The 17824-nt window shown below is 38.1% G+C and overlaps 4 protein-coding genes across 5 annotated transcripts; 2 read left to right on the forward strand and 2 right to left on the reverse strand.

The window, feature by feature from the left end:
* The first annotated feature begins 209 nt into the window (after positions 1-209).
* LOC307156133 (butyrophilin subfamily 1 member A1-like) lies at positions 210-4933 on the forward strand. Of its 2 annotated transcripts, none has more exons than XM_079867352.1 (8): positions 210-474; positions 568-646; positions 809-1156; positions 1386-1658; positions 2384-2491; positions 2646-2672; positions 2771-2797; positions 2939-4933. In XM_079867352.1, exons 2-8 carry the CDS (start codon positions 592-594, stop codon positions 3484-3486), a joined length of 1386 nt encoding a protein of 461 aa, XP_079723478.1. In that variant the 5' UTR covers positions 210-474; positions 568-591; the 3' UTR covers positions 3487-4933. The 2 variants fall into 2 exon arrangements, with proteins under 2 accessions (XP_079723478.1, XP_079723479.1); XM_079867353.1 differs by having other exon boundaries at positions 405-474; positions 590-646.
* LOC307155241 (tripartite motif-containing protein 6) lies at positions 4159-9120 on the reverse strand (the record flags this gene model as incomplete). The annotated part of the gene is made up of 2 exons (XM_079865802.1): positions 7059-9120; positions 4159-4368 (listed from the first exon to the last, which is right to left on the reverse strand). The coding sequence occupies exons 1-2, from the start codon at positions 8109-8111 to the stop codon at positions 4159-4161; spliced, it is 1263 nt and encodes a 420-aa protein (XP_079721928.1). The 5' UTR covers positions 8112-9120.
* A 49-nt stretch (positions 9121-9169) lies between these two features.
* Positions 9170-14437, forward strand: homezb (homeobox and leucine zipper encoding b). The gene is made up of 2 exons (XM_079865240.1): positions 9170-9905; positions 11765-14437. The coding sequence occupies exons 1-2, from the start codon at positions 9627-9629 to the stop codon at positions 13637-13639; spliced, it is 2154 nt and encodes a 717-aa protein (XP_079721366.1). The 5' UTR covers positions 9170-9626; the 3' UTR covers positions 13640-14437.
* On the reverse strand, positions 14398-17824 carry cideb (cell death inducing DFFA like effector b). The gene is made up of 5 exons (XM_079865241.1): positions 17710-17824; positions 16697-16811; positions 16453-16602; positions 16022-16215; positions 14398-15872 (listed from the first exon to the last, which is right to left on the reverse strand). The coding sequence occupies exons 1-5, from the start codon at positions 17736-17738 to the stop codon at positions 15731-15733; spliced, it is 630 nt and encodes a 209-aa protein (XP_079721367.1). The 5' UTR covers positions 17739-17824; the 3' UTR covers positions 14398-15730.

Raw genomic sequence — 17824 nt, forward strand, 5'->3', positions numbered from 1 at the left:
ATATGGACAAAAACAGTTGAAACAGTTTTCAAAATGTTAAGCAATAGAAAGTCATTTAGGTTTTGAATAAATAATGACTACAATTTTGGGTATATTATCCTTTTAATGATTTTAATAAACCTGAACTGAATATAAATACAAACTCAGAAACTACCAAAGAGAATGCAGATGTAGTTTTAAGTGGCATAAAGATTTATAAGTCATGAAGTGGTTCATTAACATTTATATTTTCATTAGCTTTATTACATTTAATGACTTTTTTAAATATATATTTGTACTCTTAGTTAACGATAACAACAGTGAAACCGACAAGTATAGGCATCTAGACTGTGTTTGTTGAATGGTGTGTGTGTGCATGTGCGCCTTTTACTGTGAGTGTTTGGTGTTTGTGATTTCTGGTTTGTCTGGTTTTTCTCAAAAGGAAGTGAAAGCAAGTCTTTCAAAGATTGTGTTTACAGCAGAAAGGCGAATCAGGTAAGCGTTTGGACTAAATCATTATTTGTATTTATTTTATTCAATGCATAGCATACTACTTGTAATAAATGCCCTGACTTTTCTTTTATACAGTAGAGCAATTGTTTCTTTGAAGGGATGAAGTTGGTTGGAGTGGCTCTGATTTTTTGTGCACTTACAGATTTAACATCAGGTAATCATTCTCACCTTAAATAAAACAGACAGTGTTGACATTTTAAAGATGCAGTGCTACCAAGTCTATATAATGTGGTTAATAAAACTACGTCTTAACATGTTGAGCTGTAAAGCCACTAATCTTTTACGACCAGTTCAGACATGGTTTTCTTTGTCTTAGAGCTGTATAATGTTGTGGGACCTGCAGCGCCTCTCTTCACTGTCACTGGTGAAGACGTGATCCTGCCCTGTTATATCAACCCCAACACCAGTGCTGTGGACATGAAAGTGGAATGGTTTAGACTTGACAAAGATGAAATAGTGCATCTCTATGTAAATCGAGAAAACAGAATCACGGAGCACAGTGAGTCCTACAGAGGGAGAACAGCACTGTTCCAAGATCTACTACAGAATGGAAATGCATCGCTCAAACTATCAACAGTTCAAGTCTCCGATGAAGGAGTTTACAAGTGTTTTATTGAGTCCAACTCCTGGTATGATGATATCACTGTTGTTGTTAATGTTGGAGGTGAGCAGACTACTGAAATTATATATTTATTTTTATTTTGATGACGTTTTATATTATTTTCATAAAAGTGATCTTTTTAGTGCTTGGATGTTCTTTGCAACAAATTCACACAAAAACTAGCTCAGGCAGAAATATTCTCTCAGATTTACAGCGCCTTTGAAATAAACGTAAAAGTTCACAAAATATACAAAAGTACAAAATGAGTTATTGTTATGCTTGATCTCTGCAGCTATAGGAACTCATCCACTGATCATTATAGAGGAGTTTGATCATTCAGGAGGGCTTCGTCTGCTGTGTGCATGTGAAGGCTGGAACCCTGAACCTGAGCTTCTGTGGCTGGACAGTGAAGGAAATGTTTTGATTTCTGACACTAAAGAAGCGCATAAAGATGCAAAGGGCTTCAGCGTGAATCACAGGATCACTGTGCATAACAGCGAGACCAAGTATCACTGCAGAGTCAAACTGAAACATCATATGCTGCAAACGGAAATCAGTGTCTCAAGTAAGTATGATTTTGGTAGTTTTGTAGAAAAAGGCTTCCCCTCTTTGCAAGAAATCACTCAAGTCGAGAAGTTCCAGATGGCAAAGATTAGACTTTATTGGTCCAGGCAAAGACGAAGCACCAGCTTATCATCTTACAATCTCCTTGGAACTTTCATTCTTATACATTTACTTCCAACCTATTTAACCAATGAGCATTGGGTTATCTTCCATTTTTATTTCGCCTGCCACAGTTATCCTTCTGGCTTCTCTTTAATAGTGGCGTGCCACCAAGTGCTCTGTTTTTTTAAAATATCATTCAGAGGTCATGTTAAAACCATTTATCAAGAAAGTTTACATAACAGGTAAATCCCAGAACTTGTACCATTCAGTGACTGGTGGAGGCTTCCCCACTCTTTACCATAAAGTTGAGGTATAAAACAGTAATCACAGAGAGTCGTGGCTTACTTAGGCCTGGTTTCATTAATATAGTATCCAGACTATTCTGCAAACATCTTTTATATATTTAATTTAAAAAAAACTACAATCATTCTCATATTTTCAAGGCAGTCGTGATGATTCATAATGAATTATGATTTAATCACAGATTTGCAAATTTATTGTTGCCTATATGATTTAGTACAGAAAATGTACTGTTCGCCTTTGCTTGTTTGTCTGTATTTAACATTAAATATCTAGGCCTATCTATAGCTCACATGTCATGCTGTATGGTGGTTTTTGTTACAGGTAAAATGTTTCAAGTTTGGAGAACATCAGTCATTTGGATCTCAATTACAGTTGTGTTCGGCATCATTACTACAGTTGCAATTGCTACTTTTGTTTACATAAGAAGAGGTGATATCTGTTTTTCATTGATTCATTTTATTGCAAAATAATATTATTTTTTTTAAGTCTTAATTTTGTAGTTGCATCTGAATGGAAAGAAATTGTTGTGCAATTATAATGATATAATTGTGATATAATTATTTATATTTTACAATTTCTTCAGTTCGCTATTTGAGGAGTATTCGAAAAGGTGAGAATGCATTTCAATCTTATGTGATTTGTGGAGTGATGATTTCTGTGTTCCACTAAATTCATTTTAAATACATTTAAAATAATTTCTGTTTTTAGAGATCGCAAAGAGAAGAAAATATGCTGGTGAGTAGAAACAAAAATAATTGATGTCTTTTTAATCCGTGGTGATATGGCATCAGTATATTAGTGATGCATCAGCCCGTCACTATGTCCGTAATGTATGTGATGTTAATATAAATATAATCATTTTCTCATTTTTATTAGTGGACGTGACGCTGGATCCAGATACAGCTCATAAATCTCTCATCTTGTCTGACGATGGCAAACAAGTGCGACGTGGAGAAAAAAAACAGAATGTCCCGGACAACCCTGCGAGGTTTGATAAATGTGGTAATGTCCTGGGAAAGCAGGGATTCTCTTCTGGAAGGTTTTATTTTGACGTGCAGGTGAAGGGAAAAACTGATTGGGATTTAGGAGTTGCCAAAGAATCCATTAACAGAAAGGGGAAGATCACGCTGAGTCCTCAGAATGGATACTGGACAGTGCGGTTGAGAAATGGGAACCAGTATAGTGCCTGTGCTGGAACCTCTGTCTCTCTTTCGCTGAGAGTGAAGCCCCATAAGGTGGGTGTGTTTGTGGATTATGAAGAGGGTCTGGTCTCATTTTATGATGTGGAGTCCAAGTCTCATATCTACTCTTTCACTGATCAGTGGTTCACTGAGGAACTCTATCCATTCTTAAACCCATGTACAAACATTAAAAGCACATTCTCAGCCCCAATGATCATCTCACCTGTCAATTTCAGCGAATGAATGAACTCGCTAATAAGTAAATATAAATTAAAAACAGTTGTGTTAATTAGATTGTATTAAATATGCTTCCTAATCAACATATTTTATCATTATTTGTCAACTTTCTTTACATTTACATTTGGAAAAACACTTTTATCCAAAGCAACTTATTGCATTCAAGGTATACATGAATCAAACTCATGACCTCGATATAGCACCATTACAAAGAATAGAGAAGTACATTCATAATATTGAGTTTGTACATTTCCAACTAGACTGTGTTTTTTTTATTTGTGAAACACAGTGAGTTAGATCGAGGATAAGTTCCCCAGTATTTAACCTGCTAATGTCACACAGTTTGAGAATGAAAAAAAGGTTCCGAAAGGTTTTCATTAGAACCATTTTTGGTTCCCCATAGAACCTTTCACAGAACAGTTCTTAAAAGCACATTTTTTCTTTGTGTGAAACACTTTTTAATAATCTGAAGAACCTTTTTTCCACTATAAAGAACATTCTGTGCAGTGGAAAGGTTCCGTGGATGTTTAAGGTTCCTCGCAGAACTAAAGATGCCAAAAAATATCCTTTATTGGTGGTAAATTGGGGTTGCTGAGGAAGTGTGAATTGAAAGAGAACTGCCCTTAGCTTTTCAAGCAATAATGAATTTATTTTAAACACGATAACTGATTTTTAACATCACTTACATCTCTTTAACATAGTGATGTATGTCTCGAGACCGGTCTTGGTCTCGAGACCGGTCTCGAGACCACTTTTACGTGGTCTCGGTCTTGTCACGGCCTTGACGGTCTTTGGTCTTGGTCTTGTCTTGGTCTCGGACCTCTCGGTCTTGTCTAGGTCTCGCTGTCTCAGACCGACATAGTGGTCGGGGGATTTAGAAATACAATACTACAATATCCACGACGACACAACGTTCGATAATGCAACATTATTATCCGCAACGGAACGAATTGAAGCGCGCGCCGGATTGATGACGGTGCGGTGTGTGCGCGAGCCACACGAGAAAACACTGTATCCGCGCCACTGATCGCAGCGGCAACAAACACTTTGATCACTTGGTTTAAAAAACACATATCAGTGACATGATGGGTTTTATCTTCATTCAGGAGATTTTGGGTAACTGCACAACTGACAGATGACTTTGAGCGCACCGCCAAACGGTGTGTGTGTGTTGTGTGTGTAACCATAGCGACAAAATGACCAACTTTCGGATCCTGCACTTAAGCCTATAATTTCGTTTTTAAAAAATTAATTATGTATTTAAAAGTTGCAGAATGGATTAATTTGGAGTCTGAGACTCCGAAATCGGCAGAGATAGACAGGCATTTGCTTAGATGAATTTGTGTCTTTGATATCTGTGTGTGTGTGTGTGTGTGTGTGTGTGTGTGTGTTGTTTGAATACAGTATTGTATTTAAGATGGTGTTAGACTAAATAAATGGTCTTTTAAATATCATCTGCATATCTATGTTGTGTTGACTAAACATTAGGCCTAATCCAAGTTTATAATTGTGCATCTTTAATTTGCTGTTACGATTTCATCTACACATTAAGTATAATTTCAATTGGTTAAATATTTCTCATTCTTTAGACACTTGTTGGAGGAGCAAGATGGTGTTGGAGGTGTTTGATGTTTTGTCAGATGAACCAGTCAGTACCAGTCATGTCAGTCCTCAACATACACAAAAGTTAAGGGAGTCTCAATCCTCTAATAGTGCAGTAAAAGCCGTCATGCAATAATTGCTCACATATTTGATCTCACCCAGTCTGCAAAAACATTTACAGTGAGCTCACAGTCACACACATGACATGGTCTGTCTCTGTATTGTTCTGCCAACTGCGGCTGAACCCTATGCTGCTGTTCTTGAATTCATACAAGTTATAGCTTAGCTTCAACACTAGTCTTTTTTTTTTTTTTTTCGGTCTCGACTTGGTCTCGGTCTTGGTCTCGACTTGGCCTTGGTCTTGACTTATTCTGTCTTGGTCTTGGTCTTGGTCTTGTCTTGGTCTCGATACCCTCTGGTCTTGGTAGTGTCTTGGTCTCGGTTTAGGCGGTCTTGACTACAAGTCTACTTTAACATCACATTGATTTGATCACATGAGAGGTAAGAGCTGCTGATCTTCTTTCACTTCACATATTCAGAACGTTTTGTTACAAATGTAATAAGATCTCTCTCTCTGTCTTCACTATGAGTCTGAGAGTTAAAACCATCTAAGACTCTCTTTATATACACAGAAACTGACCTTTGGATTTGGTTTGCAGTATTTTCATGGTGCATGTTAATATATTACTAATGAAATTATATTTGCTAGGATAAAGAGATGTTTATCATGGTTCATTTGTGACCTTTATTCTTTAACTTGGACAACTCGTTAACTGCCAAATTTTTTATTTCATCCTCCCTTTAAGTTCCATGGGGAATCATGACTCATGTCTGACTTTATTTTTATAAAGGTTAAATGAAAAAAATTAAAACGTATATTAATTAAAAAAACTGACTTAACTACAACGGTCTTTATTATCATCTTCAGTTATTCAAGTTTTCAGCAATAATCATTATTGTTGTACTTTGTACAACAAATACATCGAAAGAAACAAAAGTGACATGCTGGTGTAAAGTTTGACAACAAATATCACACACAATTGTTAAAATTAAATTCCACTGTGCCTATGAAGAATCGTCAGTTTACACATAATCCTACAGTAACAAATCTTGTCTAATTATATGCATGACAGAAATACCTCACAGAATATTTTTGAATATATCATCTTAAGAAAGAGATGATGAAGAAAGAGATCCAGAAGATGAATGATGAGGAGTCCAGGACACTAAAAAAATCAATAAGTTTTGTTTATCATTTTTTATTGCAGTTGGAATACTCATCTCCTCTCTAATCAAAAGCATTTGGGTCCGTTGATGGCATTTGGGAACTATGATTTAGTATGCATTTACATAAGAACAATATTCTACATGAGAACTTGCTTTAAAATAATATTAAATGAGTGCTTAAATAAGCTTTAAAAAAAATATTTTTACAAGTAACAAAAAAAACAGGTTACTCCATGAAAACTTTTATTTAATTAAAAATATAATTCATAATATATAAACAAAACAATTAACAATAATAAAAAATAAAAAACAATTTGTTACAATGATCCTTTTGTCATTTTCATCTCTGATTATTGTTTGATCACACAGAGTATTTCTGTATATGAACTGCCATCTGCAACATATCGGTCATTTTGTCTCATGTTTGTTTCTCGTTCAAAAAAAGGGCAAAGTCTGTAGTTCCTATTTGTTTTGTGTTGACACAGTAAAAAACCTTTGGTTGGTTTGTTTCTGCTGTAAAAGGTTAGCAGCTGTGAAGTATGGTCCCAGGTCGCTTCTATCTTCCATGGACTGTTGGCCGGGAATTCATGTGGCACTTGTATTTCAGATCCCACCCTAAACCTGTTGTGACGCTGTTGGCCAAATGTAAACATGTGTGATGTCATGCTCATCTCTGATATAGAGCTATTTACTTCATATGTGTTTTTAAAATAAGAGAGATTATTATTGTTTTTCCTCAATCCGTATACCTCTTTATCCGTATAACTGTTAGTGGTTGAGGTGTCACAAAGACCTATGGTCCAGTCAAAATGTTCGGAGAGTTGGAAGAACCAGCGCAGACTGTTTGTTTGAAGATGTTGCAGGCAGCGAACAATCCGATGATCGGCCAGTTTCGTGGCAGAGGAGTTGAAGCACAGTGTTTTAAGATCTTTAGACAGAGTCATCCCGGGCCCTAGAGTCTGAGGGTCAAAGGTCAGCTCCGACACCACGTTTGCTTCATTCTGTGCAAATGGGTAATGTTCAGGGTCAGCAAAAGAAAGAAACTTTTGCTGGAGTTTATCCTCCTGCTTCTTAATAATTTGTCCAGTCTTTTTGATATTTTCAATTAATTTAGTGCGATTGGGTTTTGACTCCAAGCCCAGTTTCAGATCCACTGTGCGAGCGTCCATCATTGCTTTCTGTACACTGGCAAATTTCTGCAAGAAGCTGAAATGATCCCTTTCCTCCAGAGCTGAACTGATAGCTTGCTGGGCTTTCTGAAGTGTCCCCAGTCTGGCTGATACTGAGGTCTCTAAACTTGTAAAGACCAGATCCTTCAGGGTTGATCTAGTCTCCATGAGCTGACTAACACAGTCCTTCAGAGTCTGCATTTGGTCTACATGCCACATTTCCAGCTTCTTTGCCTGGTTTTGCCTCTGAGCCAGTGTCTCTAACTCTTCTTTCAGTTGGTCCACCAGCTCCAGATAGGCATTCTGTAGCGTCTTCATGTTATGCAGGCGATGTCCTTCCTCGATGGCACAAGACATGCACACCAATACACGATCATCCAGGCAGTAGTATTCCACTAGCTTGCCGTGAGCTGAGCATTTGCTGGCCATTTGACTAGAGGAACCTGGTTCTACAGGGTTAGTCAGCGGATGGGTTTGCAGCAGCACTGGAGTGGTCAGGTGGGTCTGTAGGTGCTGAGCACACATAGAGATTTCACACTTCAAGCAGGTCTTCAGTGCCGGAGTTTTCACCTCCACACATAAATCACAGCTCACAAATAAGGGTTTCTCTGGAACTTCATGCGTGGCCGACATACTTGCCGCTGATCTTCTCGTTATCACTTCAAATATTCAGAACGTTTTGTTACAAGATCACTCTCTGTCTTCACTATGAGTCTGTAAGTTGAAACCCTACGACTCTCTTTATATACACAGAAACTGACCTTTGGTTTCCATTTACAGTATTTTTATGGTGCATGGTAATATATTACTAATGAAATTATATTTACAGAAATGATTATGATGGTTCGTGTGACCTTTATTCTTTTAACTATGTGGACAACACATTTACTGATAAGTTTTCTGCGATAATCATTATTGTTCTACATTGATGTACTTGCTAAACCAGTACAAATTGAATGACAAGATTTATGTTTGAATTCTTACAGATGTTTTTTCAAGTGTTTCAAGATCAAATTGAGACAATTTACCTTTCCAGTAAATTGAAAGCCTTTCACTGCTGATTATAAGAAGACTGTAAGACTGAATCAGTATCAATAAATTATAATATCTTAATTAACATTCTTAGTTGATTGTATAAGTTCAGAGTCAGACATACTAGTAAAATTGAATGAAAGAAATAATTTCATCATTTATTAGATCAAAATACAGTACATGTCAATTCCGTAACAAAGCACATACATTTCTGAATAAAAAAAGAAAGAATTTTTATTTTATTTTAGAATTGACTTTGTCATTTCTACTTCTCAAAAGTAATGTCAAGTGAAGTCCATGTACAATCACATTGACACACACACACACACACACACACACATATTTTTGTTTATGGCTTTTATATCAAGCAAATTATAAATGCTTGACTAATATCTAATCCCAAAGAAACCATTGTTAAAATGTATTTGTTAACAGTGTTTGTAAATGAGGACATCCCTGAAAGGTTTTGTCTTATGATTAAACATAACCTATTCTTGTTTTTTTTACTTATTTTATTATATTTGTATGTGTGCAAATGTGTATAGGCTATATACTGTTACTAATGTTTTGGAAATGTAAAGCTATTTTACCATCTCAATAAAACTTCTTGAATCAGAAGATCTGAATGAACTTTTATTTTGAAGCCGCTCTGGCTTCACACTCGGAGGATGCGACAAACCAAACCTATGACAGCTTTCTGGACAACTGTGCGACCCATAGGCGAGTGCAATTGGCTCGGAGTAGCACCTGTAATTGCCTTATTTCTTAAGTAACTACATCTAATGAAGGATAGAAAAACAAAAAATAAACCAGTCTGCATCCGAGCTGGCTATTTTTACTTTTTTATGCTTCTGTGTGAAGCCAACAAGACAAGCTCTTGTGCTAGCTCGCTGGCTAGCCAGCCTTTGTTCCATACTCTGACCAGTGTGGCCATAAATTCGGATTCAGCATTCACCTCTTGCATGTGGACTCCGTATACATCTATTTTATTCAAATGAAACTCGTTGCATCCTTTGGAGTATTGCGCATCGACTTTGTTGTGGGAGAAATTTAGCTACCTGATCTCTGTGTTAGCTTGTATGAATTGCGTCTTGGCTAGGTCGTGCATAGGTTGCCATGGAGCAGTGCGCAGCTCCGCAGCTCGAGAGCGCAAGCACGCACTCTTCACCACCAGACCCAGCGGAGAACCCTGGAGGAGATGCTGGGGAGACGGTTAAGGATGCTTACGAGTGTCGGATTTGTGGTTATAAAGCGCAAGATGTTAAATGTCTCAGTCAGCACCTGCACGCCGCTCACCCTGTGACCAGCCTTTCTGACTCGGTGAGGAACGAGCGATGTGGAGCGCTCGAGGAGGAGCGAGTGGGTGACCTGGGAAAAAGCTTTGTCAAGGATAAAGTAAGTAAAGTTTTGTGTTAATATCAGTATTTATTGTTAGCTGTGTGGTCCACTAAAGATTCTGTAAATAGAGTATTTGTTTAAATGTAAATAATTTCTCCTATTACGGCTATAACGTTATATGCAGAGAGCTTTTACCCTATTCCTAAAGTGTAAAAACTATTGTTTGGGGCGGGGCTAACTCTTTGACAAACCAATGGTAGAGTGTTGGGAGGGGAACCTATTTGAAAACATGCATAATTGCATTTCCGTTGGTTGCATTTGTCGGTTGCATACCGTCCGTCACTGAGGATGTATCAGAAAAGCAACCACTATAAAACTCTTATACCTAGTGAGGTGTAAATACTGTAAAACAGCCTCAATGACGTATGCAGCCAACAAATGTGACCTCTAAAGGACACTGGACAAGCTGCGTACAAATTCAGAGGCTGCATCCTTCAAAGGGCGTATTCGAAGGCTGTCCCAATTCGAAGGTTCCTTCAAATGTGTCCTTCGTTTCCCATGAAATGAAGGATACATCAGATGGATCCTTCGCGACCCTTCCTACCCCAGAATTCATTGCGCGCCAGTGACGACAGAAATCTTTTATAGAGAAATTGCCGAACTATACTTTTAAAAGTAAGTATTAGGTTTCAGCTCAAATCAAAAGTCAAAAGACTTTTATCTGACTAATATGCGATTAGGCTATATATAGTTTATATACCCTTAATATATACAGAAAAGGACCATGGTGAACATATTTAGACAGATTGTGAACCCTGTTTTGTTTTCAGACAGTTTAATATAACTTTAAAAAAAGTCCAATACAAACATTACTGCCGCTCGCCACAATTGCTAGGCGACAAGAACAATCCTACATAGGCTATGTAGTTCGGAGTAATTTCAACCTAGGGTCCTTTGCACCATAGAGATATCAGCCGAATGGCTTAGTGCAGGTGCTAACGGATCCAAGGTTGTATCTCGTAAATTACCCCACTAATAATGCCCGGAATGGTACCAAACTTCTACAGTAGTACAAATAGGTTCTGTACTCCTAAAACAAGGCATTGGAAAGTTTGTAAGTACATCAGCAGTTTATTTAAATAACACTTGCCTGATGGCTTATGCTACCACTAACCCGGACATCGAGGTCACTTCCGTGATTTGGGAAAATTCTGGGCATTATTAGTGGGGTAATTTACGAGATACAACCTTGGATCCATTAGCGCCTACACCAAGCCATTCGGCTGATATCTCTAAATAAGCTCTAACTTTAATAATGTTCGACCAAGGGAAAAAAAGCTTCTGGGGGGGTGTTTGGCTCGAGGTCATGGTGCAAAGGACCCTAGGTTGATTTTACTCCGAACCATCCATTTAACAACGCTCAGTGTGACCTTCGCTGCCTTCGAAGGATGCAGCCTCTGAATTTGGACACAGACAATATGTTAAAGTCAAAATGAAATCTAAATCGCCAATTTTTATTGTTTATGGAAGATCACAGTGCCCTAGTAATCTAATTGCTGTGATGTCATGTGATTGACAGTATGCTGGAGGGGAAGCATCATTGTCCAGCCCTCGCATTAGTGCAGATTTCATCAGAGAAGAGATATCATTGCGAGGGGGAGGAAAAGTTAATATTAAAGATTATTAGGGCTTATGAATTTTAAAAAAGAATGATGTGCATGGGTAAATAATTTATAATAAACACTGCAGTAGGCTATTCCATTAAAAAATTATAATTGTCAATTTTGATTTCATGTTGACTTTAACTGCAGTGATTGCCTTTTATGGCATTTTAACCTTATTGGAGAAATTTGTGGATTATGAATTTCTCACCTGATGCATTTTGTATTCATATTTCTTGATCTCGCTCTTTTCAGCCAGTCACCACTGAGGGATCTGAATCTACTTCACTTCAGACTCCCGAAGACTCAAATGAGACGACATCCTCCATGGAGGCAAAAGAACAAGAGAAGATGGACGTCTCGCCTGCTCCTGAAGAAACGCAGAGCTCATCCCCCGAATTACCTCAGGAGAAGTCACCCTGCTCTTCAGGGACTAAGAAGTCCTGCCAAAAGAAGCAAACGGCCTCCTCTGGCACATCAACACACAACCAGGCTAACCTAGTCTGTCTACCATTGGTATCCGAGGGGTTAAAGCTCATCTGGGTGCGCTCGGAGCAGGTCCACGAGCTGGATGCCGTGTCAGAACTCGTGGAAGCGTTTAATGAGTTCCCATACCCCACATCACAGGAGGCGAGCGCTCTAGCTCGAAAGTGTGAATTACCGCCGGAGAGAGTTAAAGCGTGGTTCATGATGCAACGGGTACGTTACGGAATTAGCTGGGCTGATGACGACATCCAAGAAACGCGACGCAAGCTGTGGCGAATTCAGAAAAAAGCAGTCGCCGAGGAGTGTGTGGAAATCAACGACGAGGAGGATTGTTTAGGACGTGATGAAACTCAACAGGATTTTATACCGCCACCTGCGGCAGATGCCCATGTAGATCAGAGAGACCACACACCTAAACCCAGCCGTACTGTTCCTCAACACATCAGTGACCAAAACCGCTTGCATTTTAGCCAGAATAATGCTTCCCAATCCAATAACGGTGCGCAACAGTTGCTCAGTTCTAATGTCGTGTACAAAAACGGTCTTGGACCTGCATCCCAAGTTCCTCAAGTTAATCCCCACTTCCAAAGTGATAATAGAAACGTACCGCCTAATAATACTGGAGTCCAGCTGCTCGATGCCTATGGACGTTCACCGTTCGTGATTATGAACGATCAACAGACCGCAATGCCATACCCCGAACTCCCCGAGCTCTCACAGTCTCTACACTGCTTGCCAGGGAAAAAATCGAAAGCGCAGCTGATGGCCCTGCGCCGTAGTTTTGTACAGAAGTCTTGGCCCTCTGACGGCGAGGTTCAGCGGCTCCAGAAAATGACTGGACTTAATCGACGTGAAATCCGCAAATGGTTCGCTGACAGTCGCTACCAGCTTCGCAAGAACGGCCGGGCGTGGCTAGCCAAGCTCGCGGGGCGCAATCGGTCAATGCAGCTCCCCAAACAGAACTCTCAGAACGAGCTGGAGAACGATGCTCTACCTGGTGCTGATTTTTATGACAACGACGAGGCTGACGACGCAGTGGCGGGGTTCGAGGTTGATGTGGATGTGGCTGACGATGAGGAACCACTCAACCAATCAAATGAGACCAAGGAGGAAGTAAGTGACGAAGGTGAGTTTGATGACAGCAATGCTTCCGTTCAGCAGTACTCTGCGGATATCTCCCCTTCTCCTTCTCCGTCTCCTTCTCCGTCTCCGTCATTCCTCCGCGGCCGGGTAGAACCAAACGTGCGACTTCGTAAGAAGACGAGGGAGCAGTTGGAAATTTTGCGGCAAAACTTCCTTCGCTGCCAGTGGCCCACAAGCGACGACTACTTGATTCTCCAGCAGAAGACAGGCCTGACAAGGACAGAGATCATCCAGTGGTACGGAGACACACGTTACCATGTCAAACACAATCAGATGCGCTGGATGACCTCACAGGAGAGGGAACGCATCATCGCTGTCATAATGCAACAACAGAAAAGGGGCGGGAAGTATTCACGGGGAAGAGTCTCGTTTGAGAACATGGGCTCTGGGTTGAGTTTGGGTCATTCTACTGTAGTCAACGGAGGTGGAGGTGGCGAAGCAACAAACTGGAATGAACTTTTCAGAGGAGGAACCCCAGTTTTGCCTGAGGGTGAACTCTGACCTCGGCAGCAAAGTCAGTTTGCAATGGCATTTGTAGCTGTGCAGATAGGTGGAAACTGAATTCCACATCACTGCCAAAGATGTTACACAAATACTTTTTTTCTCTTAACCTATCTGGATATTTCTATCCCAATTTAATGCTATGACCAGGGCCTTGTAGAACCTCTCTCACAACATTGTTATGCAATATGTATCTCCAAACCTAAGCATCTTACTTGAATCAAAAGTATTTAGTATTAGAATATGTACTTTAAAGTAATCGAAACAAAACTGTGTATGGCAAGGCACTGAATTTATAGTACAATGTATTTTGTTTGGTAGCTTGTTTTATCAGAGGTCTATTGAATTCTCTGTGTGACTCAACAGAGCGAATGCATGCATGTTGCCATTTTCATGTTTAAGTTGCACCTTGTGCTTAGATATGTAGATGTTTGCCTTTACAAAGGTCAATTGTATTTAAGGTTATTAGCAGCATAACTAAAATCTTTTAGCTCCACACGTGTGCTACACAGATATGTTTCTTTGACGGAAACATTGTTCTGACATAATACTACATAATTTATGTGCTTGATTTTTTTTTTCCTTTTCTTTTTTTTCCCCAATCATAATATTTGTGATCCTTTTTTTTTGTTGAAAACTAATTAAAATCTTGAGTAGTATCTTTTTGAAGTTGATTAGTCTATGCATTAACTAAGCTGATTAGAAAGACTGTCTTTTTTTGTGCTGAAGCTTTTTGTACCAGTTTGGTTTTACTTAATAAATTGATCTTAAAAACATGTTTATTTTCTAAACATTCACCATTACAACAATTTTGTATTTACATTTTTACATTTATTCATTTAGCTGACACTTCTATCTAAAGCGACTATACTGTAAAAGGTGATCAGTTGACTTAACTTTAAAAAAGTGAGGAAACCCGCTGCCTTAAAATTATAAAGTAATAAACTTCATGCCTATTTGAGAAAATGAAGTTAAGTGTATTCACTTAATCGTTTTAAGGCAACAGGTTTCCTCACCTTTTTTTTAAAGTCAATTGATCACTTTTTTCAGTGTATCAAATGGAGAAGATAAAATTATAATACAGTGGTCTATCATGTAAACATATTGAATGGTACAATTGAAATGAACATGTATAAAGAGAGTCAAACACACAGAATAAGTAACACTGGGTAGTCCTAGTCTAAAAATAAAAAAATTACTCTTAAAAGGCATAGAAACTTAGGTTTTCATAGAAACCTAAGCATTTTCCTGGAGCAACTTTTTCCATGAATTGTCCATAAAACCAGCAAGGTATAAATGGTAACTTTACAATTTACAATAAAGTTCATTAACATTAGTTAATGCATTAGGTATCATCTAACAATGATTAACAATTTTTACAGCATTTATTAATCTAGGTGAATGTTAATTTATAAATATACAGTATATAATATAGTACTAAAGTATGCATGTTTTACTATTCAATTTTAAAAATTCAAATAAATGCTGATCTTTTGACATTTCTATTCATCAAAGAATCCTGGAAAAATTAATCATGATTTCCACAAAAATATTAACCAGTACAACTTTTTCCCAAATAAGTTGGAACAATAAAATTAAGTGTTAGTTGAGCAGCGAATCAGCATATTAGAATGATTTCTGAAGGATCATGTGACACTGAAGACTGTAATGATGCTGAAAATTCAGCTCTGCCATCAAATGAATAAGTTACATTTTAAAATGTATTCAAATAAAAAAGTTACTTTAAATATTAATATTAATAAAAATATTAATGTTTTAGTGTGTTTTGATCAAATAAATCCAGTCTTGGTAAGCAAAAGTGATTTCTATCAAAAACATTTAAAAAATATTACCAACCCCAAACTTTTGAACCCTAGTATAGAAAAGAACATTTACCTAGATTAATAAATGTTGTAAAATTGTTGTTCATTCATGTAACCTAATGCATTAATGTTAAATTGAACCTTAGTGTTACCATATAAATCTATAGGAAACACCTTAATGTCTCAGAAAAAGAAAAGAAAAAAATCTCTCCCTCAGTTACATTCTTTGTGATATCGGATTCAAGTCTTAAAATATAGATTTCTCCAGTTATTCCCAGTACTCGATAGGCTGGGTACGTTGGGCTTGAAGAAGATCCGCCCCTTGGATAATGCGGCGAATTACAGCAGCCGATGAGATCAGCAAGTGTCCAGCAGCATTGAGGAGACTGGACATGACTCTGAGCGCCTCCCTGAGACACAACAAATGGGTTGAATACAATTCATTGACTTAATTGATAAAGATTATTTTGTGCAAATAACTAGTAAAACAAACCCTTAAAATGCTTAGAGTTTCCATCTGTAATCTGTATTGCTGTATTAAGAGGGGAACCCTGCTTACCTCAGGACTTTTTTTGGTCCCAAGCATTGAAAATCTGCACTGACAGAGTAGAGCCCTTGGAATGTGGCTTTCACATTCAGTGAGCCGAATACATCTTTGGGGTGCGTACGGTAAAGGTCAAAGGTGATCTGAGCGATGTCTTTTCCTGTCCTTGGCTTATTATCACCTGGTTTGTTGCTACCCCTTTGAAGTAACTAGAAGGGAGGAAGTTAGTGAAAAGATAAGGCACCGAACAATACAGATAATATACTGGTAAGTGAATGAATCTTAAGAAAGTCATTAATATTTTGCGTCTTGATTTGAAGTGTGATACTGATAAGAATAAATGTGATGCATATTACCACCTTTCTAATATTGATAAAGTGAAACAACTAATAATTCCAGATGAAATCAAAAAATGGTTTCTGCTTGACATAAACACACATACATACAGGATGAGGTTTCCAGATCTCTCCAGGGTTCAGGGCCATGAAAACGGTGTTGTCCGGCAGGGCTATGAGGAACTCATCGGAGTCCACCTCTGTCCCATCTTCCTCACACACCAAAGTCAGCTCAGACGATACCAAGAGAGCCTGAGCTGCCTGAGGTAAGAATCACGGTATAAAAATGTCCCACAGCATGATCAAATATGTAAAGACTTTCAGCTGAACTAAAACTGGGGTTTTCTTTTCATACCTTCTCTTGGAGCTCCTCTATAGTTCCTGCAGTGATTCCTTTTTTGACCTCTCTGTTCCAGGAACACACTCTGAACGGACGCTGAGGGGGCGACCAAACCCGCCGAGACACTGACCTGAGAGAAAGAGAGACTGGAAATGAGATTGGAGACTACTTTCGAAAACATTCAAACAAATCTGTACTAGTTCATATGACTGATGTACTTCAAGCCTTCTGAAGCCATATACTATAGCTTTGTGTGAGGAACAGAATGGAATTTGATATTCACTGACAATCTGGACATCCTCCTTAGCTGTTCTTGGCATTTTTAATGAGAGAATTAGTGATGCCTGAACAATTTGTTCTTTTTATTTGATCATTGAATCATCTCCTGTCTAAATCATTGTGATCTGGTTCTCAAGTTCAACTGACTCACTGATCTGATAACAGCTCACTAGAAGGGGAAGATTATAACTAAAATATCAATTAAGATTTAAGACTTAAGACTTCGGTTTGTTTATAACACAAAGCTATCCAATGTCTTATGTAGGCCTATTTTTTTGTGTGTGTTTTGTGTCCTTTCTTAAGTTTGAAACCAACAGTCCGCATTCTTTAAAACTACACGGAGAAGAGCAACCAAGAGGTTTGGAACAACATGAGGATGTGTAAAAAATAAGATTTTTAATAAGATTTTTTTTTCCTTTAATAATCAATGTCTCCTTTAAAAGTGGGACAAGCACAGGCACATGGCCGTAATCAGACTCTCTCTTATCTAAAGAGCTGTTAATGGATTAAAACAAATGTGCTGTGAAACCAACAGTTAAAGTCCAATGTTTCAAGACTTACAGACAAACAATGGTATAACTTTTTAAACAAAAATATAAATACGTATTTTTTTATCTATTTACTATCACCATTGGTCAATTAATTTGGACTAAATATGTAAATTTGGCAACTTTTTAAAGCATATACTTCTAAAGGTATATTATAAATAACCGAATTTATTGTCAACAAATTTACAATACTAAACTTACCTGAACAGGGAGGACGTTGTTTCCATCATGCTCTGTGGTCGAGGTCCTCTGTCTATTCGCTCAATTTCGGTTGTTTACAGTCCCTTCTGCCTCACTGTTTGAAACTGGTCATACT

This window comes from Squalius cephalus, assembly GCF_949319135.1.
Source record: "Squalius cephalus genome assembly, chromosome: 3".
Classification (NCBI taxonomy): domain Eukaryota; kingdom Metazoa; phylum Chordata; class Actinopteri; order Cypriniformes; family Leuciscidae; genus Squalius; species Squalius cephalus.

Coding starts and splice junctions, on each gene's coding strand:
- cideb (XM_079865241.1), bottom strand. CDS start 17,738: ATGATGGAAACAACGTCCTCCCTGTTCAG. Junction 16,603..16,696: donor TAGAGGAGCTCCAAGAGAAG/GTATGAAAAGAA, acceptor TTCTTACCTCAG/GCAGCTCAGGCTCTCTTGGT. Junction 16,216..16,452: donor AGATCTGGAAACCTCATCCT/GTATGTATGTGT, acceptor CCTCCCTTCTAG/TTACTTCAAAGGGGTAGCAA.
- LOC307156133 (XM_079867352.1), top strand. CDS start 592: ATGAAGTTGGTTGGAGTGGCTCTGATTTTTTGTGCACTTACAGATTTA. Junction 2,492..2,645: donor TTTTGTTTACATAAGAAGAG/GTGATATCTGTT, acceptor CAATTTCTTCAG/TTCGCTATTTGAGGAGTATT. Junction 2,673..2,770: donor TTTGAGGAGTATTCGAAAAG/GTGAGAATGCAT, acceptor TTCTGTTTTTAG/AGATCGCAAAGAGAAGAAAA.
- homezb (XM_079865240.1), top strand. CDS start 9,627: ATGGAGCAGTGCGCAGCTCCGCAGCTCGAGAGCGCAAGCACGCACTCT. Junction 9,906..11,764: donor AAAGCTTTGTCAAGGATAAA/GTAAGTAAAGTT, acceptor CGCTCTTTTCAG/CCAGTCACCACTGAGGGATC.